Genomic DNA, 23,200 nt, shown 5'->3' with positions numbered 1-23,200 from the left:
GCCCGTGCCCGGTCCCCGCCTGCACCGCCACGCCGCTCCGGAGCCGGGCTGTGGTCACCGAGCGCCCGGGCGCGGATGCGGGCGCTGGCCCGGGGTCGGCCAGGAGAGCACGAGCCGGGCGCCGGGGGCTTCGTGCCGGCTGCCAGGGCCCGGCGCGCTCGGCTGTAAAACTTCTCCGGGCGCGAGGCCGGAGCTCAGCGCGGGGCCAGGAAAGGCCAGGTAAGGAGGGAGCCGGGGCGCCTCGGCCGCCACTCTCCCGCCGCGGTCCGCACCCTCACACCTCGCGACGTTGGGGCCGCTCGCCGGGCGAGGCCTCTGTGCTGGCCCCGCCCCCGGGTGGGGGACGCTCGCCGCAGACCCCCAGCAGCGCCGGTGCTTCGCCGCCGGTGCTATTGCGCGCGCCGCACCGCCGCGGGTCTCCAGCCCCGCTCGAGCCAGCGGCGAGCCCCGGGTCCGCGCGGCCCCGCTCAAGCTTGTCGGGCGTGGGGGGATCGCTGCTGCGGGTCGGCGCGCTGGCCCTGGGCGCTCGGGTCTTCCGCGCATAGAGGCGAATCTTCCTCCCACCTCTGCTGTTGGTCCCACTCTTGCCCCGAGCACCTTGGAGTCCCCCTAAAAGGCCGGATTTTCGAGGGAGAAAAGCTGCTTCTGGGGGCCCTGATATCTTTAGGTTGACCTTGGGGAAGTCGGGCAGCCCCGGGAAGTTTCCTTCTGCAAAGGGTCTGACTAGGGGCAGGGTTTCACGCTGAGTTGGGGACCGAGAAAGCGACCTCATCCAAGGTCACTCTGACTTGTTTACTCTATTTGGGGAATGCCCCTGAAAAGGGAAGGAAGGAAAGAAAAAGACGTTTGAAAACCACAAAATTACCTCCTCACCAGGGTCGGTTACAGAGGTATGATACATTTTGAGGGTCTGTATTTTAAGAAAAGATTAAAGGCACAGAATCAAATACAGTAATAGGACTATGGCCAAAAAAAAAAAAAAAAAATTTAGTCAGGAGATATTTTGCAAAAAGTGAAAAAGTTCTATATGTAAATAAATGGAAAAGTAGAATTAGAAACCCACTTTTCTACATAACCGAATTTGATATTCTAAACTTCTAGAATGTGACAGCCTTCCTTCTTGACTTTTTACTCCAACTTTTGTGGTTAGGTATTTTCATTCTGCAAGCTTGCACATTGCAATTGAGTTTTATGGCAGCCTTAAAAAAATTATTGCTCTCTGTTCATACTAAAGTTTGGTGGCTATTTTCTTTTCTGTTATTTTTAATACCAAGGACTGTTGTATGAACATATCCCTGGTGTGACAGTACAGGAACTTGCCATTGTTCTTTGTGGCAAGAGAAAACCAAACAAGAACTACATGAAACAATATAAACAAAACAAAAATTGGATCTCCTTCCACATTTGCAAAATGAAGAGGTCTGGCTGATCCCAGATGATCTTAAAGGCTCTTTCCTTCTCTGGGAGACTGGGTTTGTCTTTTGAAGAGTTTGGGATACAAATATTAAGTGAAATCTAGAGTAAGATGTTATCTGTCCTAAAATTTTATACATATAAACTGGGAGACATTTGATAGTTGACTTTCTTTAATCTCATCAGTCTCTCAAAATAGCTGAATCATTGTGCATCCTGGGTTTCTAAATGGTTATATTCTATGTTATTAAATAAAAATGTGTCATGGGAAGCCCAAATCCCATGCTTCTTATCACAAGACTGACTAATAGGGTTGACACACTGGAGCATTCACGTCTGCTTATTTTGAAACAGTCCCCAGGAAAGATCAAGAATGGTTATGAAGCATTTGCTTTAGTATGTGAGCATAACAACACATAGCGACATGACAGGCAAGAAGTTTTGAAACAGCTTTAGAAAATATCCACGACAGATTTGCAAGCCTGCAAATTGCAATTGAAATCGTTTTTTGTAATTATGGGTGTTGGTCAGCTGGGATTATGAGCTATAGAGAATAAGAATTTACAAGAGTATATTGAGTCATTAATGAGATTTTTTTTAAAGGAAAGGGGAAAATATTTCTCTCTTTTATCTAAGTAGTTAGACGAAAATGTCTTAAAGTGAAATTTACAACAGGTTATTTTATAAATTAAATAAATAACCAAAAGTTGCTGACTTAAAGTTCCTGTAACAATGCTGGCTCCTCCTCCAGCCCAGAGAATTCAGGGATCAATTCATACAGACCCAAAGTGAGATCTTCTCATTTTGTGCTTTTCAGCAGAATAACCTCTAGTGACTGTCACACACACACACTCTGAAATTGGCGGGGGAGGAGGGATTTATGGTTGAGAAAATGGTCTATAGCAGCTGAGCCTATAGAAGAACTTTCATCTCTCTGAGCCTCATTTTCCATTCTGAACAATGCTGATAATAATATTTGGGTTGCAGTGTTGTTGTGACTCCTAAGTGGTTCAGCATAGGCAAGACCCAGTGTCTGGCACATAATAAGAGCACAGTTCATCTTAGTTCTCCCTGTCTTCCTTAGTAGGTGTTTGTTTATTGACTGAACAAATTGTAGGTTGAACAGTATGTCACAATTTTTTGCTTTTGATTTCAGAAACTCCATGTGGCAGAATCTTGATAATTGTTGAATCTTGGTAATGGGTATATAGGGATTTATTATATATTATTTTCTCTGTTTTGGAATATGTTTAAAATTATTCATCAGAACAAAAATTTAAGAGTAAATCTGAAAAAAACCCACCTTATAAGATATATTTCTAGGGCTTCCCTGGTGGTGCAATGGTTGAGAGTCCGCCTGCTGATGCAGGGGACATGGGTTCGTGCCCCGGTCCGGGAAGATCCCACATGCTGTGGAGCAACTAAGCCCATGCACCACAACTACTGAGCCTGTACTCTAGAGCCCGCAAGCCACAACTACTGAGCCCATGTGCTACAACTACTGAAGCCCTGTGCCCTAGAGCCTGTGTGCCACAACTACTGAAGCCCACACACTCTAGGGAGCATGTGCCACAACTACTGAAGCCCGCACACCTAGAGCCCATGCTCTGCAATGAGAGAAGCCACTGCAATAAGAAGCCCATGCACCGCAAAGAAGAGTAGGCCCCGCTGCTTGCCACAACTAGAGAAAGCCCTCGCACAGCAATGAAGACCCAACGCAGCCAAAAAAATAAATAAGTAAAAAATAAAGTAAGCAAACAATACAGATTTGTGCAAAGAAAAAAGTACTGTCCCACCATACAAGGATAACCACCCTTAAGATTAAGTGAAGATCATTCCATATGTCTTTCTTTGCATTTATACAACTAGAAGGATACAGACACATTACTGTGTAATGTGGTACTCCAATGACACATATAATGTTTGGGGGTTTATTTGTCTGTTTGCTCTTGGTCTTTGATGGAAGTTCTAAAAAACAAGTTTGTTTGCATTTTGATTTTCAAGACTTTAGAGTGTCTTTTAAAATGTAGCATTTATTTTAAAATTCAATATGCAACAACTGACTTTAAATGAGTTTTAAGTAGCTTAAGTGTTTTGCATATAAGATGTATTTTTAGATTATTTTAGATCTTATAATTTGAAGCTGGGTTTTAATTATGTCAACATTTGAATTTCACTAAAATGCAAGCCCCATGAGGGCAGGGATTTATTGAATTACTGCATATGTTAAATAGTAATATTTTCCTGGCCATTTGAAAATTGATGATGCAGTCAATTATGCTATAATGCTTGTTTTGAAAACCAGCATCATTCCAATGCAATTGAAATATTAGGGAACAATTTGAGCATAACACGAATTTTGCACTTGCTTATATATGATTTACTCAGCCAGAAACACCAGGTGAACACAGTAAACTGCAACCAGCTAACTGAGCCCTGTAGGAATACACGAAATGCAAACACACAGAGACCTCAAACATCTATCAGCTACCTTGGTTCACCATGTGGTATCCTGCAAGATTGTGTTTTGCTATTCTTTTGCACTTAGGAATTTTTCTGCATAAAAACACATTCATTCAACATCCCAAGAATGTTTAAGCATCTTGATTCAAAAAAGGCAAATAGTGCATGCAAGAGGAAAGCTTCAATATTGAAGAGAAGCTTGAGATAATCAAATATTTTGAAAGAATCAAGAGAATATGTAGTATTTCCTGAGCAGCAGGAATAAGGGAATAACCCACATTGTAGATCATGACAGGAAATGCACAAAAAAGAAACATCTATGGCTGGAATAAGCTCAACTACTCCAAAGTCAATAACGAGGATGAAAGAAATCAAAGAAATGGAAAGATTGTTGAGCACGTGGATGGAGGACCAGTGAACAATCCTTCTCACAGTCAAAGAGAAAGCTCCTGTCTATATACGAACACTTGAAACGGTCATTCCCTGCAGAAGTGCTCCTGTTAGCACCAGTAGTGGCTGGTTTGGTGGTTTCAAACATTGTTGACCCTGATGTGTGATTCACCTGCTCATTAAGCCCAAAAAAATGACAAAGGAAAGATTATAGCCAATTACCTAGCACACATGAACTTAATAGGTGTGTTTGCCAGGAAGGAAAATGAGAACCTCAAGTAAATAAACATAGAAAAAGTGAGTTCATTGGCTGCGTATAGGACACTTGGAGGAGAAGTAAGTGAAGGTGTCTACCTTGGATTCATATCAAGAAAAGACTGTTAATGCATCCAGGATTCTTGCTTCTCTTGCATCTTTCATCAGGAATCTTAGGTGAACTTACTGCTTGACATGATAGCAGGTGATCAAAAGTGAATGGCTTCCTGCTTGTGCCATTAACCATTTCCAGAACATGGAGCAGTCAGAAGAACTTGAAGCAGAGTATGGGGGTTATTCGTTTAAAGCAATCAAATGATGAGCTTGAGAAGGAGAGGTTTACTGCTGTGTCTTCAGATTAAGAATTATAGGGCACTGCGTGATTCAACATAGGACTCAACCTATCCTTCTGTTGCTCCAAAAATTGTAATTTCTTTTTTTTCTCTTTTTTTGGCTGCGTTGGGTCTTCGTTGCTGCATGACAGCTTTCTCTAGTTGTGGCTCACAGGCTCTAGAGCGCAGGCTCAGTAGTTGTGGTGCATGGGCTTAGTTGCTCTGCGGCATGTGGGATCTTCCCAGACCAGGGACTGAACCCGTGTCCCCTGCATTGACAGGCGGATTCTTAACCACTGCTGCACCAGGGAAGTGCCTGTAATTTCTTTTTTTCCTTCCAGTTTTATTGAGATATAATCGACATACAGCACTGTATAATTTTAAGATGTGCAGCATAAAGATCTGACTTACATACGTCATGAAATGATGACCACAGTAAGTTTAGTGAATATCCATCACCTCGTAGGGATACAAAATTAAAGAAATAGGAAAAATATTTTTTCCTTGTGATGAGACCACTTAGGATTTGCTTTCTGAGCAACTTTCATGTATAACATAAAGCAGTGTTAACTATATTTATCATGTTGTACATGACATCCTTAGTACTTATTTATCTTATAACTGGGAGTTTCTACCTTTTGACCACCTTCATCCAGTGCCCTCTGCCCCCAACTCCCACCTCTGGTAACCACAAATCTGATCTCTTTTTCTATGAGTCTGTTGATTTTTGAAGTATAATTGACCTACGGCACTATGTTAGTTCCTGGTGCACAACATAGTGAGTTGATATTTCTATACATTTCAGAATGATCAACCATGATAAGTCTGGTTACCATCTGTCACCATACAAAGATATTACATAATTATCCACTATATTCCCCAGACTGTACATTTCATACCTGTGACTCATTTATTTTGTAACTGGAAGTTTGTACCTCTCAACCTCCCTCACCTATTTCTCTCATCCTCCCACCTGAAAATTTGTAATTTCTTAAGAAGACATTTAAATTCATTGACTCTAGGACTGAAGGGAGAAAACAAGAATGTTGTTGATTTGTTCCAGTTATTCCAGATATTCAGATTCAAACTATATGTGAAGCAGTATGTCATGGTGGTTAAGAGAGCAGAGCCTTGGCATCTGCCTGCCTGGGAGTGTATCTGGGCTCTGTCATTAGTGTATCCTTAAGCAACCTATACTTCAGTTTTCTCATCTGTAAAATGGGGACAATAAAACTACCTACTTCAAAAAGTTGTGAGGATTAAATGACATAATATTTTAAGGCTCTTAGAAACATGCCAGGCACATAGTAAGTGAATGTTCAGTAAATGTTAGGTGCTGGTAGTAATAGTGCTGGTAGTAGTACTAATAGTAGTATATGAGGATTAAGAAGATGGCAAATATATATTGCATTAATTTCCCATTGCTCAACTCATCTAAAATTTGGTGAAGTCACAATTAGAAGATTTACGGAACTATTTGTTTTGAGTACCTATGGGCTGTTTATTTAGTATTAATCTCTGGATGTGTCTGAAACATCAAGTATCTGCCATATAAGTGTGGCTTAATTTTACAAAGAATTGATCCAGCTGAAAGTCAACCAAGGAAACATGGTATTCCAGGAATTTTGGAGATTGGTATATGAATGACATCACTATCTAGAAGTTGCCCATGTGTCCAAATGCTTAACACTGTTGGGGCCACCTGACTCCATGAAAGGAAAACCTATAAAGTGGTGCTGGGAACTACAGTGAATTTAAATGTAATTCCCAGCGCCACTTATCCTGTCTTGTTTTCCAGATATGACTGAAGACCTGTTATCACCTGATTTTCCTAATTTAAATCTAGCAAGGATTGAGTGTCTTCTGCTCCATAGACCTATATTCCAAGTCCATCATAGAATGTAGATTATTAGATTAATGAAAAGCCTCATGTATAGTTAGTATTGGTGTATACTGTGTGTGTATTCATTTTCTATTGCTTTGTAACAAATTACCACAAACTTAGTGGCTTAAAACAACATAAATTTATTATCTCACAGTTTTTGTGAGTCAGAAGTCCAGGCACAGCTAAACTGGATCCTCAGCTCAGGGCCTCATAAGCTTGCAATCCAGGTGTCAGCCAAACTGCACCCCTCATTTGGAGTCCAGGGTCCTCTTCCAAGCTTTTTAGGGTGCTGGCAGAATTCAGCTCCTTGTGGTTGTAGGACTGAGGTCCCCATTATCCTGGTATCTGTTGGTTGGATACTTCTTTCAGCTCACAGATACTGCCTGCAGTTCCTTGCCTTGTGGCCCCCATAGGCATGTCATAGCACGGTGTCTGCTTTTTTCTAGGCCAGTAAGAATATGTTTGTCTAATTTCCAATCCCTCTCAAGTCCTACAGTGGAGTCTTATATAACTTAACATAATCGCAGCGGTGACTACTCCAGCATCATTGGCCGTATAATGTTAACTAATCAAGGGAGCATCTGTCCCATGCCATTCACAGGTTCTGCCCAGACTCAAGGGAAGGGGGTTATAGGGCATGCACACAAGCAGGGCAGGAATCTTAGAATTCTCCCTACCACTGTATGTGATAAAGTGAGAAAGCAAACATGGCTGAAGATAATCAAACGTGACTTTAGCTGAGACAAGAGAATCAGAGAAGCCCTTCATAGCCTGTGGGCATGGTATGAAAAGTCAAAGGCATACTCCAGCCTAGAAGCCTAGTGGTACATGAAGAGACTCAGGCATATGTGCAAACAAAGGCTGGTGTGGACCTTCTGGAATCCAGAAGGCCACAATCCAATCTCCAGCATAAAATTTATAGGATTGTCTGTCTGAGATTTCCAGTGTATACCATGAGGTATCATCAGAAGATGAAATGATAAAACAAGACCATGTAATACAATTGCTTAGAAAGTGGAATTCTCCTAAGGGAAAAGGAAAACGCAGTCCTTTCCTTGGTAGGATAAAGAGGCCAAGAGCTGTAGTGGGGTTGGCCATCTTTTTAGGCAGAAACCAGATGGTGACACATCTATGCCTTGGATAACACCTGACTGTAGCATATGAATATTGTAGCCAATATCATTTACATTTATATCAACTCTCTGCTCTTAATCTTAGATAATTCTTCCATATTTATACATTTATATGCTATACATATGCACTGTTTGCACAGCATCATGTCAAGTCTTTTCATTTCCTCTCTCTTATTGCTTGAGAGGCTCTAGACCAGCACTGTCCAAGAGAAATACAATGCAAGCCACATATGTAATTTAAAATTTTCTAGTAGCAACATTACAAAATAAGAAGAGGGCTTCCCTGGTGGCGCAGTGGTTGAGAATCTGCCTGCCAAGGCAGGGGACACGGGTTCGTGCCCCGGTCCAGGAAGATCCCACATGCCGCAGAGCAGCTGGGCCCGTGAGCCATGGCCACTGAGCCTGTGCTTCCGGAGCCTGCGCTCCACAACGGGAGAGGCTACCAACAGTGTGAGGCCCGCATACCGGAAAAAAATAAATAAATAAATAATAAGAAGAAATGGGTGAAATTAGCTTTAATAACATGTTTTATTTAACCCAGTATTTCTAAAACATTATCATTTCAACATGTAACAAATATAAAAATTATTCATGACTTATTCCTTATCTTTGTACTAAGTCTTTGCAATCCATTGTGCACAGCACATCTTATTTCAGACCAGCCATATTTCAGGGGCTCAGCAGCCACATGTGGCTCATGGGTCCTGCAATAGCCAGCTCACCCCTAGAATCCTAAGGCCTCTGATCATGGGCATTTAATTTCAACTCTCATTTCTCTTTGTACTCACTTTCTAGATAATCCTGCCAGCTCCAGTCCTTATTCAGGATTGTCCTGTGTTATTACAAGACAACTGTTACATACCCCTCCATCCTGCCCCTTATCTTCTGTTGTGAGCTCTGTTGCTAGACCAAGTGCATCAGGTTAAACATGACTCAAAATGAGTCCCCCTTCCCTCTGATTTCTTTCCGAGCTTCAGGAAAGAAAGGGATGAAAGGAAGATGAAAGGAAGATGAAAGCATCCTCATCCCTTTTCTGTTCCTCTGTCTCAGTAGAGACACATCTTCCTTTCATTTCTTCCTCATGGTCTAATATATGCTTTCCTTTCTTTTTAGTCCAACACCTAAGCCATTGATTCAGGTATTGAACATATCTCACTTGGACTTCCTGGCTTATTAACCTGCTTGCTCCAAAACTGTATTCTACATACTGCTTTTCTCCCTGAGCATTGTTATCATTGCCATATATATATATATATATATATATATATATACACACACACACACACACACATATACATACATATATAATGACCAATTAATAAAGCCAATATTTAAAAAATGCACACACTATCTACATTCATTTCTTTAAAAAAATACTTAAATATATACCCCAACTGAGAGAATAAGCAAATTATGATGCTTTAAAAAGGAAAATATATATAATGGGCAATATAATATATAGTGGAAGCCATGTAGACCGATAATAAAGGCCGTAAAAACTCAGAACCTAGAAGGTGCACTTCAGCCACCATGTTAAGGAAAGGCTGCTGCAGAATATCCACAAACCTTGAGCCCCCTTGGAGATGAGTGGTGAGGAAGAAAAATGCCTCCTGACCTGAGCAAAGCATGGAAATGAAGACACACAGGAGAAAATGTGCCTTTCCAGCCCTTTAAAAATAAGCATTAGGGCTTCCCTGGTGGCTCAGTGGTTAAGAATCTGCCTGCCAATGCAGGGGACACGGGTTCAAGCCCTGGTCTGGGAAGATCCCACATGCGGCAAAGCAACTAAGCCTGTGTGCCACGACTACTGAGCCTGCTCTCTAGAGCCCGTGCTCCGCAACAAAAGAAGCCACTGCAATGAGAAGCCTGTGCACCACAACGAAGAGTGGCCCTCGATCACCGGAACTAGAGAAAGCCTGTACGCAGCAACAAAGACCCAACGCAGCCATAAATAAAATAATTTATTTTTATTTATTTTTTTATTTTGCAATACGTGGGCCTCTCACTGTTGTGGCCTCTCCCGTTGCGAAGCACAGGCTCCAGACGCGGAGGATCAGCGGCCATGGCTCACGGGCCCAGCCGCTCCGCGGCATGTGGGATCTTCCCGGACCGGGGCATGAACCCGTGTCCCCTGCATCGGCAGGCGGACTCTCAACCACCGCGCCACCAGGAAAGCCCAAAATAAATTAAAAAATAATAATAATAAGGATTAAAATCCAGATCCTTTACTCTACAGAATGTTCTGGTGTCTCTCAACCCTATCCCCCTAAAAGTTTGTAACCCTGGTTGCATAACAAAATCACTGGGAAGTTTGTGAAAAAAATTCCAGAGCCTTGGCCCTACCACAGTCCTTAAATAATTAAACAATCTCTAGAGTTGGGCCCCAGTCATAAACCTGGTGTTAATATCTGCAGTCATAATTCACTTCTGCCCCTCAGCTCTACATTTTGACCTATGCTAGGAATAATGTTCTATTTCATATCTTGGAGAGTTGTGTTATTTTAGAGCTAAAAGGAACCGTACATTATTTCTCCAGCTCTTTCATTTTATCAATGAGGAAACAGGTCTGGGAAGCTTAAAATCACACGCTGTTTAGGGGCACAGCTAAGACTAGGACCCTTCTCTTAAGTAGTAATGCCAACTGGACAGACTAGATAGCAGAATGGTGCACTGACACCAGCACCACAGCCGTGGACAGAGAACTAGGATCAGGGAACATTACATGGAGTAACCAGCATGGGAGGACAGCCAGTGGTCAGCCAGGAATGGACACAGCCGAGACTCTGCAGGCAAGGATAATTCAGAGATCCTTCAGGAACAAGATAAAATAATGGCTCTCAAACTTTAGTGTGCATAAGAATCAACTGGGAGCCTATCAGAAATGCATCTGTCTGGGTCCCTTCCTGGCTCAGTAGTTCTGGGGTGGGGCCAGGGAAGGAGCATTTTAACAAGCCACTGAGGTGATTTTTTTTTTAAGATTATAAAGTTTATTTATTTTATTTTTTTAACGTTTTTATTGGAGTATAATTGCTTTACAATGGTGTGTTAGTTTCTGCTTTAAAACAAAGTGAATCAGCTATACATATACATATATCCCCATATCTCTTCCCTCTTGCGTCTCGCTCCCACCCTCCCTATTCCACCCCTCTAGGTGGTCACAAAGCACTGAGCTGATCTCCCTGTGCTATGCAGCTGCTTCCCACTAGCTATCTATTTTACATTTGGTAGTGTATATATGTCCATGCCACTCTCTTATTTCGTCTCAGCTTACCCTTCCCCCTCCCTGTGTCCTCAAGTCCATTCTCTACTGGGTCTGTGTCTTTATTCCTGTCCTGCCCCTAGGTTCTTCATGACCATTTCTCTCTTTTTTTTTAGATTCCATATATATGTGTTAGCATACAGTATTTGTTTTTCTCTTTCTGACTTACTTCACTCTGTATGACAGACTCTAGGTCCATCCACCTCACTACAACTAACTCAATTTCTTTTCTTTTTATGGCTGAGTAATATTCCATTGTATATATGTGCCACATCTTCTTTATCCATTCATCTGTCGATGGACACTTAGGTAGCTTCCATGTCCTGGCTATTGTAAATAGAGCTGCAGTGAATACTGTGGTACATGACTCTTTTTGAATTATGGTTTTCTCAGGGTATATGCCTAGTAATGGGATTGCTGGGTCATATGGTAGTTCTATTTTCAGTTTTTTAAGGAACCTCCATACTGTTCTCCATAGTGGCTGTATCAATTTACATTCCCACCAACAGTGTATGAGAGTTCCCTTTTCTCCACACCCTCTACAGCTTTTATTGTTTGTAGATTTTTTGATGATGGCCATTCTGACCAGTGTGAGATGATATCGCATTGTAGTTTTGATTTGCATTTCTCTAATGATTAATGATGTTGAGCATTCTTTCATGTGTTTGTTGGCAATCTATATATCTTCTTAGGAGAAATGTCTATTTAGGTCTTCTGCCCATTTTTGAACTGGGTTTTTTTTTTTTTGATGTTGAGCTGCATGCACTGCTTGTAAATTTTGGAGATTAATCCTTTGTCAGTTGCTTCATTAGCAAATATTTTCTTCCATTCTGAGGGTTGTCTTTTCGTCTTGTTTATTGTTTTCTTTGATGTGCAAAAGCTTTTAAGTTTCATTAGGTACCATTTATTTATTTTTGTTTTTATTTCCATTTCTCTAGAAGGTGGGTCAAAGAGGATCTTGCTGTGATTTATGTCATACAATGTTCTGCCTATGTTTTCCTCTAAGAGTTTGATAGTGTCTGGCCTTACATTTTGGTCTTTAATCCATTTTGAGTTTATTTTTGTGTATGGTGTTAGGGAGTGTTCTAATTTCATTCTTTTACATGTATCTGTCCAGTTTTCCCACCACCACTTATTGAAGAGGCTGTCTTTTCTCCATTGTATATTCTTGCCTCCTTTATCAAAGATAAGGTGACCATATGTGTGTGGGCTTATCTCTGGGCTTTCCATCCTCTTCCATTGATCTCTGTTTCTGTTTTTGTGCCAGTACCATACTGTCTTGATTACTGTAGATTTGTAGTGTAGTCTGAAGTCTGGGAGCCAGATTCCTCCAGCTCTGTTTTTGTTTCTCAAGATTGCTTTGGCTATTCGGGGTCTTTTGTGTTTCCATACAAATTGTGAAATTTTTTGTTCTAGTTCTGTAAAAAATTCCAGTGGTAGTTTGATAGGGATTGCATTGAATCTGTAGATTGCTTTGGGTAGTAGAGTCTTTTTCACAATGTTGATTCTTCCAATCCAAGAACATGGTATATCTCTCCATCTACTTGTATCATCTTTGAGTTCTTTCATCAGTGTCTTATAATTTTCTTCATACAGGTCTTTTGTCTCCTTAGATAGGTTTATTCTTAGGTATTTTATTCTTTTTGTTGTAGTGGTAAATGGGAGTGTTTTCTTAATTTCACTTTCAGATTTTTCATCATTAGTGCATAGGAATGCAAGAGATTTCTGTGCATTAATTTTGTATCCTGCTACTTTACCAAATTCGTTAATTAGCTCTAGTAGTTTTCTGGTAGCATCTTGAGGATTCTCTATGTATAGTATCATGTCATCTGTAAACAGTGACAGCTTTACTTCTTCTTTTCTGATTTGGATTCCTTTTATTTCTTTTTCCTCTCTGATTGCTGTGGCTAGAACTTCTCTATGCTGAATAATAGTGGTAAGAGTAGGCAACCTTGTCTTGTTCCTGATCTTAGCAGAAATGGTTTCAGTTTTTCACCATTGAGGATGATGGTGGCTGTGGCCAGGTGATTCTGATGGAAGTGATCTGAGCACACTTGCTGGGAAGCACTAAACACTAATCTAAGGAAAAAGATTGTTTTTGGCTTCCAGAGACTGGCTTCTTGGCCACTGGAAAGTGAAGACTTAAGGATGGGCTGGTTCTAGGTCTATACCTGCCAGCAGTAGGAGGCCAGGACACAAGATAGGGAAGAATGATAGAGATCACTCCTGCAGAAATGAGTAAATTTAGAATTTACAGTCTAAGGATGGTTCGTCTTCAACTGTAATCCTCTGAGGGAAAGAAAACTTTTGAAAACTGTGTTCTCCAAATGGCTCAGCTCTATAACATACAAGCAACAAATACAGCAGTGGCATTTCTATGTTATTTAAAAATTTGCTAAGAAGTTTTAATAAAGATTTTCTCATCTGAATCTTCTAGCACCCTTTAAAGTGGACTCTGCTTTACTGATGAATAAGTAAGTCTGAATTCATCTAAGTAGCAGGGAGGAAACTAAAGCCTACATTTTCTAAATCCTGGTACTGTGGAAGCAGAATGATGCAGTTTAAACTGTGAGTTTCAGAGTGAGGCAGATCTGGATGGAATCTTAGTTCCAATATAAGCAGTGTGGTAACCCTGAACAGTTTACTTGCCTTCTCTGAGTTTTCTCATCTGTGAGATGGAGATAATAGTACTTTCCTCATGGGGTTGTTGTGCAGATTAAATGAGATAATTTTTCAAATATGTCTGGCACATAGTTGCTGAATAAGTGCAGCTACTTAAAGATAAGCAGAGAAGGGCTTCCCTGGTGGAGCAGTAGTTGAGAGTCCGCCTGCCGATGTGGGGGACAGGGGTTCGTGCCCCGGTCCGGGAAGATCCCACATGCCGCGGAGTGGCTGGTTCCGTGAGCCATGGCCGCTGAGCCTGCACGTCCAGGCCTGTGCTCCACAACGGGAGAGGCTGCAACAGTGAGAGGCCTATGTACCACACACACAAAAAAAGATAAGCAGAGAAAACTAGCTTTATTTTTTTTTTTTCAAAACAACATAAATTTATTCTCTCATAGTTCTGGAGGCCAGAAGTCTGAAATCATGGTGTTGGTAGGTGTACTCCTTCCAGAAGCTCTAAGGGAGATTCTGTTCCTTGCCTCTTCCAGTGTCTGGTGACTGTTGGCATTCCTTGATTTATGGCTGCATCACTCCAGTCTCTGCCTCTGTGGTCACACTGCTTCCTCCTCTTGTATCCTCCTCTTCTATCTGCATCCTCTGTGTGTCTCTTATAAGAACAATTGCCATTGGATTTGGCCCATCCAAGTAATCTAGGATGGTCTTCTCATCTGGAGAGCCTTAACTTAGTTATATCTACAAAGACTTTTTTTCCAAATAATATTACATTCACAGCTTCCAGCGATTAGGGCATGATGATACATATTGGGGGGCAAAAACTAGCTTTAAGTTCATGATTATTTCCCATATGGGACACACACCAAAGCTGGGATATTATTCCAATTAATGAGTAGAATATTGATGGAATTTTGATCTTCTTCGTTGCCTAGCAACCCACTGTGTTTTAATCAGATCAAGAATTCAACTGCTCTTAAGGAGCTGAACATTCTAAGAAGACAGAGGATTCTCCTATGAATTTGGAGTTGTGCCAGACATCTTAAATAAGTGATGTCCCCATCCCTCAGTCAAGGTCTCCTCCACTTCTGTTCCCTTAGGTGACAGAATAGAACATCTGTTGAATTGGATAGAGAGTGGGGATGGAAAAGGTAGAGTGGGCTTGTACCTCTATACCAGTGTGTTCAATCCACATTCACTGAGTGCCAAGGGTCAGAAGTACAAAAACATTTGTCTTTGCCCCTTAAGAATTCTGGAATCTAGAAGAGGAAGTGAGTCAATGTTGAATAATAATACAGCAGATTACTTCATGAGTGCCTTTCTATGTGTGTCCCTGGCAGTATTCTAAGCATTATGGATTGAACAGTACAAGCAGATATAGCAGGTCTCAAATATCCACTGTTAGGATTATTATTTTACTGGCAAGCTGTCCTGGCAGAATATCCCACTGGTCTCCTAACACATTAAATCAGATTCACAACCTTGAAAGACACATTGCCTGCTGGGGAGGGCATGAAGCTGGGTGGAAGAGGACTTGAACTTCCACCCTTTGACTTACTGCCTCCTTTCCCTGAAGCAAGTTACTTAACCTGTCCAGTGCCCTGCCTTGCTCCTCTGTAGGCTGAGCATGATGCCTTAGATACTTCCTCCCTCACAGTAGTAAGTGTGATGCAGCGAGGTAATAAATGTCCGCGTTCTGAACCGATAACTGCCATTTCTGAGCTGATCTTCATCAGTTTGCCACCCAGTTTAGATCACATTTCACTGAGCATCTTTGTGCCTGCCTTTACATTTCCTTATTCCCTAGAACTCAGGGTCTTACAATTTAAAGAGCAAACTCGGAAATATTTTGTTTATTTGCCCTTTATTTTGTCTCCGTCATTTGTATCCCCATGTGTTAACTTCTTTTGCAGGGAAGATCCACTTTATTGCTTAAGAAATCCATTGTGCTCCTTTGGCATTTCAGCATTTATTTACCCCAAAACATTGCTTAGGGCCTACAGGACTTTAAAGCAGGCAGCTGGTTGATGAATCATGTGCAGTATTCATATAGTGCTGCTGGCACATGTCAGAGGAACACTCAGGCTCATCACCTGCCCCTGTCAGTTCTTCCTCTTCTAATAAAGTACATCTGTTTTGGTGACTGAATAAAAACACACCAAGCAGAGAAAGGCTGGGTGTGGAGTAATTTAATCAGGGCAAGTCATCACTCCCTGTCGAGTGAGACGGTGTCAAGGATAGGAAGATGGCTTGGTAGCAGCTTATTGAAACAGAGGCCGACTGGGAAGGGCCAGAAACACAGTTCCTCATATAATCATAATGGGTCACACTCCAGGAATGTAGGTGGCCCAGTATATCCCCCAAGTCAAGAGTTTAAGGGGGCAAGATTCCCATAAGCTCCCTTATGAATTGCCACAAACATTTTATATGGCCTCTCCCTATTAGCATCATTTTAACAGTTTGTTGAGGATTATAAATTTTTCAGGAAGTTCAAACCCAAGTTCAGAGCTCTGCTGGTGGTGCTTTCTAATATTGGCTTCATGGCTGTGCCTGGCATCCTAAGAAGTTGATTAATTTTAAATACCCAAGTTTTAAAAGTAAAACAGCAGGGGGACTGACATTTGCAGTCTGCATTTCACAGTTGTCACTACTCATTGTATTTTTTAAAAACGTTTCTTTGTTTTGAATGTGCAGTAATATATAATTTTGTGTTTTGTTTAAAGAGGAGAAATGAAACATATTCAGGATGCCAGTCTGCCTTGAGTCTCATCTCTCACAGAGAGATGGGTGGAGTGATAATTAGAGGGAGGCAGACTGTGTAAAACGTATTTGAAAGCAGCATAAGTAGAAATAACAATATGGTTGTAAGTTATAGGTCTGTGTTGTTGTTTCTTTTTTTCATGATTCACCTGGTTATGTTCTTAATGTCATTACTTGCTAAGAAGAGAATCACTGTCCAAGATGAAAAACCAGGAACTTCAGCAGCAGCAGCTTCTTTATTTTTATTTCTAGTTCTGTTGGTAGTAACACTATTCCTTTTTTCACTTCAGCTAAGTCATTTTCACCCCTCTTTGTGTAGTTTTTTTCTATGAGACAAGATCTATGATATCTGATATTTTATTAACAGGTGTTCTGGAAAAATCCATCTCAAGATAAAAACACTAAATATAGCACACAAGTTCAAGGTTCTTGAATGTTATTTTGGTTTCAAAAAAGTCAATCTAATGAATGCTTCACATTGAAACCATTTATTGTTAAGAAACCTGGTGATTGGGGCTTCCCTGGTGGCACAGTGGTTGAGAGTCTGCCTGCCAATGCAGGGGACATGGGTTCGAGCCCTGGTCTGGGAAGATCCCACATGCCAGGGAGCAACTGGGCCCGTGAGCCACAACTACTGAGCCTGCGCGTCTGGAGCTTGTGCTCTGCAACAAGAGAGGCCGCGACAGTGAGAGGCCCGCATACCGCGATGAAGAGTGGCCCCCGCTCGCTGCAACTAGAGAAAGCCCTTGCACAGAAACGAAGACCCAACACAGCCAAAAATAAATAAATAAATAAATAAAAATTGAAAAAAAGAAAAAGAAACCTGGTGATAAATGATACATATCCTACAGCTCTGTCATCATGGTTAAATCTCTCCTGAGTCAGATCACATATTAGCATTTTTACCATATGGCTGAAAGGGTAGAGAATATATGTGCAGAGGAACAAGTTGCTAACATTTCTGACCATCTGGTAAATACATGTGTAAGTAGCAGCAATTTTAATATTATTTACTTAGTTATATGGATGCAACCTTTAACCTGAAATAGCCTCTAATACAGTGAAGGAGAACTGGATTTTTTTTATTTCTCAAATAATTTAGATCTAATTAATTAAACATTTTCACAGTCTACTATGTGCCCTTAAAATCTGACTCCTAATTGTGTGTTTCTTATGTTTATTGATTTATTAGGGCTCCTTACAGTGCCTAATTTAAAATATCTCTCATGGGAGATCACATGATCGGATCTGGCATGCAGGCTCAAGTCCTGAAGTTCTGCTCTGCCACCAACCACTGTGTGGCCTTGGATAAGTTACTTGGCCTCTCTGAGCTTCGAATTCTTCATCTATAAAGAGTGAATAACATACGGTCAAACAGTATCTCTAAAAGGGTGGGCCATGGAAGTCCATGGATTGATGCATCAAAATCATGTGGGGAGCTTGTTCAAAATACGAACACTTAGGCTCCACCCTCGGAGATTCTGACTCAGTATATCCAGGAACAGTCTATGAATCTGCATATTTAGTCACTGTCCCAAGAGATTCTGAGGTATACTGAATTACTCTTATAGGAACCAGCTGATTATAGCACTTAGCTTTCTTGAAAAATATGTAGTTAGTTAATTGTAACAAATACTAAAATTTCTGTAAATAATTCATTATTATTAATAAGCCTAACCCTAAAATATGCATATTTATATCCTAGAAATTTAACACTTTCAGTATTTGTGCTGAAAACATTTTAACTTCATAGAAAATAGGATGTCAACTTGAATAAGTAATGCTGATGACTCATTGAATATACTTCTCAATTCTCCTTGTTTAATTAGAATCCTTTCTGTTTTTTCCTTACACAGGAAACCACAAAATATTTGTGGGATAGATCTAAATCAGGATTCCAGATGAACTTAAGGATGCTAGCATGGGATTCTTAGTTTTTCAAGATCCATACACACCAAACCCTTAATCACCCCAACTCCAGTGTCTGGGCTTTCTCTGGTTTTGTGAAGACTGAGCAAAACTCTGATGATGGAAAAGCAAAGGACGTAATTACTTGCTTCGATATCATTTAACATCAACTGAGAAGTGAACCAGACGGTAGTACAGCCATGGAAAGAAATTCAAGTTTATGGAAGAACCTAATAGATGAACACCCAGTCTGCACCATCTGGAAGCAAGAGGCCGAAGGAGCCATCTATCATCTTGCCAGTATTTTATTTGTAGTAGGTTTCATGGGTGGCAGTGGATTCTTCGGGCTCCTTTACGTCTTCAGTTTGCTGGGGTTGGGTTTTCTCTGTTCTGCTATCTGGGCTTGGGTAGATGTCTGTGCAGCTGACATATTTTCCTGGAATTTTATATTGTTTGTCATCTGCTTCATGCGGTTTGTTCACATCGCCTATCAAGTTCGCAGCATAACCTTTGCGCGAGAATTTCAGCTGTTGTACAGCTCGCTCTTCCAGCCTCTGGGGACCTCTTTGCCCGACTTCAGAACTATTGCTATGAGCTCAGAAGTGGTTACTTTGGAAAAGGAGCACTGTTATGCCATGCAGGGGAAAACCTCCATTGACAAACTCTCCCTGCTTGTTTCAGGAAGGTTTGTACTCTTGACGCTTGCATGTCTTTCCTCTTTATTACTTACTAGCTTGTGTTTCTTTCTGCTGCATTTTCCATCTCAACACAGCATAGTCCTGGGCAGCATTTAGCATGCTGAGCCATGAGAAAGCCCTTGACACATGAGTCATGGACATAGGCATTTAGAGTACAGGGTATTATTTACTTGAAGCAGGTTATAATTTAGAGTCTTAATATTTCTTCATAGAAATCAAATGTATGAATTAGTTTGTCTGGATATGCTACTTGTTTCCAAGCTAATCATGAGAGTCAAGAGGATGATGCCAGCTTAAATTAATAGAATACTTATGTTAGCATGCAAAGTATTTTGAACAGATTCTGATAGGGCATTCTTTTAAATAATAAAGAACACTTAAATTTTATAATGATCATTTTTTTCAGGAAATCCTAGCAATTGCCCACTTGCTAGAATGGGACATGCACTATATATAAAATTTGAAAACAGAAAGTTTGGAGGAAGAAATACTAATGTGATTATTCATGTTTTTTAAAAGGTTAAATATTTAGTTTACAGAGGTATTTCCAGTGGTACTTCTTTATGTTCTTCAGTGTTCTACTTAATTTAAAATCTGACTGAGTGCATTGAAACTTTTAATTGAAATATATTATATACACATAAATGGGCACATATCATCAGTGTACAGTTTGATGAATTTTCTGATGAATCTTACCCACTGTTCCAGAATCCTAACCATGGGAGGAACAGCAGTACATAAATCTTAAAAGGGATTTTTGTCACTTACTGTAATGTATGAATTTAAATATTTTGCCCTTAAAGATTTTAAAAGCCAAAAAACCCATCAGAGATCGGAAATACTGTTCCCCATCCTCTCCCCCGACTTAGTGCTCTCTTTCTCCTTCCCTCATAACTGATGTCCTCTGTGTTTGGGTAGGATCAGAGTGACAGTTGATGGCGAATTTCTGCATTACATTTTCCCCTTCCAGTTCCTGGATTCTCCTGAATGGGACTCACTGAAACCCACAGAGGAAGGCATTTTTCAGGTAAGGAATAACTAGGCCACACTGTGAACAGTGCCTCTTCCAAACAGATAAACACTGTTTGTTTAAAAACAGGCAAACAGGGCTTCCCTGGTGGCGCAGTGGTTGGGAGTCCGCCTGCCGATGCAGGGGTCACGGGTTCGTGCCCTGGTCCGGGAGGATCCCACATGCCGCGGAGCAACTAAGCCCGTGAGCCATGGCCGCTGGGCCTGCGCGTCCGGAGCCTGCGCTCCGCAACGGGAGAGGCCACAGCAGTGAGAGGCCCGCATACCACAAAAAAAAAAAAAAAAAAAAAAAAAAAAAAAAAAAACAGGCAAACAAGCAAACAGAGCAGCAGATGACATAGGAATAATTTATATTTAACTTTGGAATGTACTTAGTATCATGCATGCCTTCCCAGTTCTGCTTGAGTCTTGCTGATTAATGTCACTTTACAGGTCCGGCAACAAGGAGAAGATTGGGTATTACATATGACAGAAAGGAGTCTGTGATAAATATTCTTAAATTTTTCTTTGCTTAACTGAGTATATGGGAATTAAAATATAATTAATTGATATTTGACTCTAAACTAAACACTGCCACCTGTCACAGTTTAGAAAAACACCAAGAACAAAAAAATCTGCCCTTATTACAAAGTAAGTGACTTTTAAGATTCAAAAGACTGATGAACTTCAGTTGTTTTCTAGCAACAAAATGCTAAACTTACTGTTACTACTCTGCTGCCACATCTGGTAGTTTTGAAAGATAATCCTTTCAGTAGGTTCTGTCTATTATGGTATACTTCCTCTGGTTAATACATGTAACGTACATGTGTGTGCATACATGTGTGTGTCTTTGTAATACAAATTCATATACATATGCAGAACAGGTTAATTCTATTTGGTACTGCAGAAACTGCATTAGGGTTAAATGTTTACAGTCTTTAGGATTGACTTGGAAATATTTCCCTAACATTAGCCAACTTTATTATGTTTTAATATCAAGTAGCTCTCACTTCACTGAAATGCAAAATCTAGATACCCAAACTTAGAAAACAGATAAACTGGAGATGGGCACAACATTGTGATTATTCATGTTATAAATTACATATATAGTAATAAATTTTGTAGTTTCTATTTTAACAATATATTGTGGGTTGGTAGGCTTTTTTTTTTTTTTGGTAGGCTTTTTTGACGTTAAAATCAGCACAAGAAATTCATTTAAAATTGGGGGCCAAAAAAAACCCCACATGGCAGAATGTTTCTTGCTTCCTAATCTCTGATTATGTGTGGTCTTATGTTTGTTTAGGTAACCCTCACAGCAGAAACTGATTGTCGATATGTGTCCTGGAGGAGAAAGAAATTATACTTGCTCTTGGCTCAGCATCGTTACATCTCCCGCCTGTTTTCAGTTTTAATTGGCAGTGACATTGCAGATAAACTCTATGCCTTGAATGACAGGGTATATATAGGAAAAAGATACCGTTATGATATTCGGTTACCCAACTTCTATCACATGTCAAGTCCTGAAATGTCCAGATCACCCCTGACAGAACATTTTCAGAATTCCAGACAACATCATGATAAATGACACCGAAGCCTGAAGTTTTATAATGATAAAAGACTCTCTTCATCACTCCCCGAATGAAATTGCAAAATACAGAAAATTGAGCTCACTAATATTTTTATAAATCCAACTCAGAGGCGAGATGCCATTGCCAGCTGTTTCATTCATCTCAACGTGTGCATTGTGAATAAATTTTACAAGTTTTTTTCTGTACTTCTCATTGGAATATATGGGGGGGGCGATGAGTAACTATGGGCAGTTTGTCCTTTTCTGCATCAGCACTGGCAGAATGAAATTTTGCATTTTCAAATATGTCCTCAGACTTATTCAAATCTGCTGCCTTGCCCTACTGAGTTAGTTAGGTGTTGCTTCTCAAGAAGCAGCCAGTAAGTACTCTCAGCAGGAGTGTGGGTAGCTACTGTCCACACCAGTGTTTCCAGAATTCACTTTTTGCTACACCCTCTGATGAAAGCAACATGTGTTATTGTGGTGGGCAGCAATTACTTATTTTAAATGTGAAGTTATTTAATATGACTAGAAAGCAGAATAAATGCAAGAGGTAACATTATGCCAGTCTTGAAGACTATTTAATTGCTACAAATAATTCATCAGCTTAATCATTACAGTAATGATTACAGTACATGACAGTAATAGTCAGTCCGAATCATTACAATAACATATTTTAAAAGAGGCATGTCATGAAAAACAAAGCTGCATACTAATTACTGAGTAAAAAGAATACTTGTGAATAAATAGTAAAAGTGTAGCACAGCATCTCAATTTTCCATGTTCGGCTGAAAGGGCAAGAGGGGGTGGTTTGGCTAGACAGTGAGGGACTCCTACTGAAAGCTCCACCCACCGCAAGCACGCTGTCGAAAGCACGGGCGTCTGCCTTCCAGCCATTCCTTCAGCTTTGTAAAGAGACAGATCTGATCCCTACCTGGAAAAAACTGGTTTCCTGATGCTCACGTGCAGGCCATGTTCTTTGGTAGAAAGATATAGCATCCTACGTTTAACAAGTGTATATTGAGCACCTACTGTGGTTCCAGATGCTGACCTGGGCACTGGAAATATTTCAGTAATATTCAGTAACAGAAATCCTATCCCTCGTAGAGCTCACATTCTGGAGGTGAGGGAGACAGATAATAAAATAAATCAGAAACACCTAGTACCATAGAGAAAGCTAAATCAGGGAAGGTCACTAGGAAGGGGCATTGCAATTTTAATAGTGGTCAAGGAAGGCCCGAGAGAGAAAGGTAATGTTTGAGCCAAGGCCTGAAAGAAGCAAAGGAACGATGCGTGCAGCTATTTGGGGAAAGAGCCATCTGGGCCGAAGGAGAGCAAATGAGGTCTTTAGGCAAAAGCAGGAGCGGCTGGGAGGCCGGCATGGTTACAGCAGAATGATCACACGAGAGAGAGGGCACAGAGGTAATATGGGGGCCTAATAAGCACGATGACAAGAACCTTGACTTTTATTCTGAGAATGACCAGAAGCCATTGGAGAGTTTTAAATAGAAGA

At 40.7% G+C, this 23,200-nt stretch overlaps 1 protein-coding gene across 2 annotated transcripts; it reads left to right on the top strand.

Moving 5' to 3' along the window:
• POPDC3 (popeye domain containing 3) lies at positions 1-21,886 on the top strand. Of its 2 annotated transcripts, none has more exons than XM_059083664.2 (4): positions 1-219; positions 18,363-19,099; positions 20,031-20,139; positions 21,424-21,886. In XM_059083664.2, the coding sequence occupies exons 2-4, from the start codon at positions 18,615-18,617 to the stop codon at positions 21,703-21,705; spliced, it is 876 nt and encodes a 291-aa protein (XP_058939647.1). In that variant the 5' UTR covers positions 1-219; positions 18,363-18,614; the 3' UTR covers positions 21,706-21,886. The 2 variants fall into 2 exon arrangements, with proteins under 2 accessions (XP_058939647.1, XP_058939648.1); XM_059083665.2 differs by lacking the exon at positions 1-219 and adding an exon at positions 17,704-18,055.
• Positions 21,887-23,200: the final 1,314 nt, after the last annotated feature.

This window comes from Kogia breviceps, chromosome 13 (genome assembly GCF_026419965.1).
Source record: "Kogia breviceps isolate mKogBre1 chromosome 13, mKogBre1 haplotype 1, whole genome shotgun sequence".
In the NCBI taxonomy this organism is placed as follows: domain Eukaryota; kingdom Metazoa; phylum Chordata; class Mammalia; order Artiodactyla; family Physeteridae; genus Kogia; species Kogia breviceps.
The sequence above is the reverse complement of the archived record's forward strand: the minus strand, read 5'-3'. Positions and strand labels throughout refer to the sequence as shown.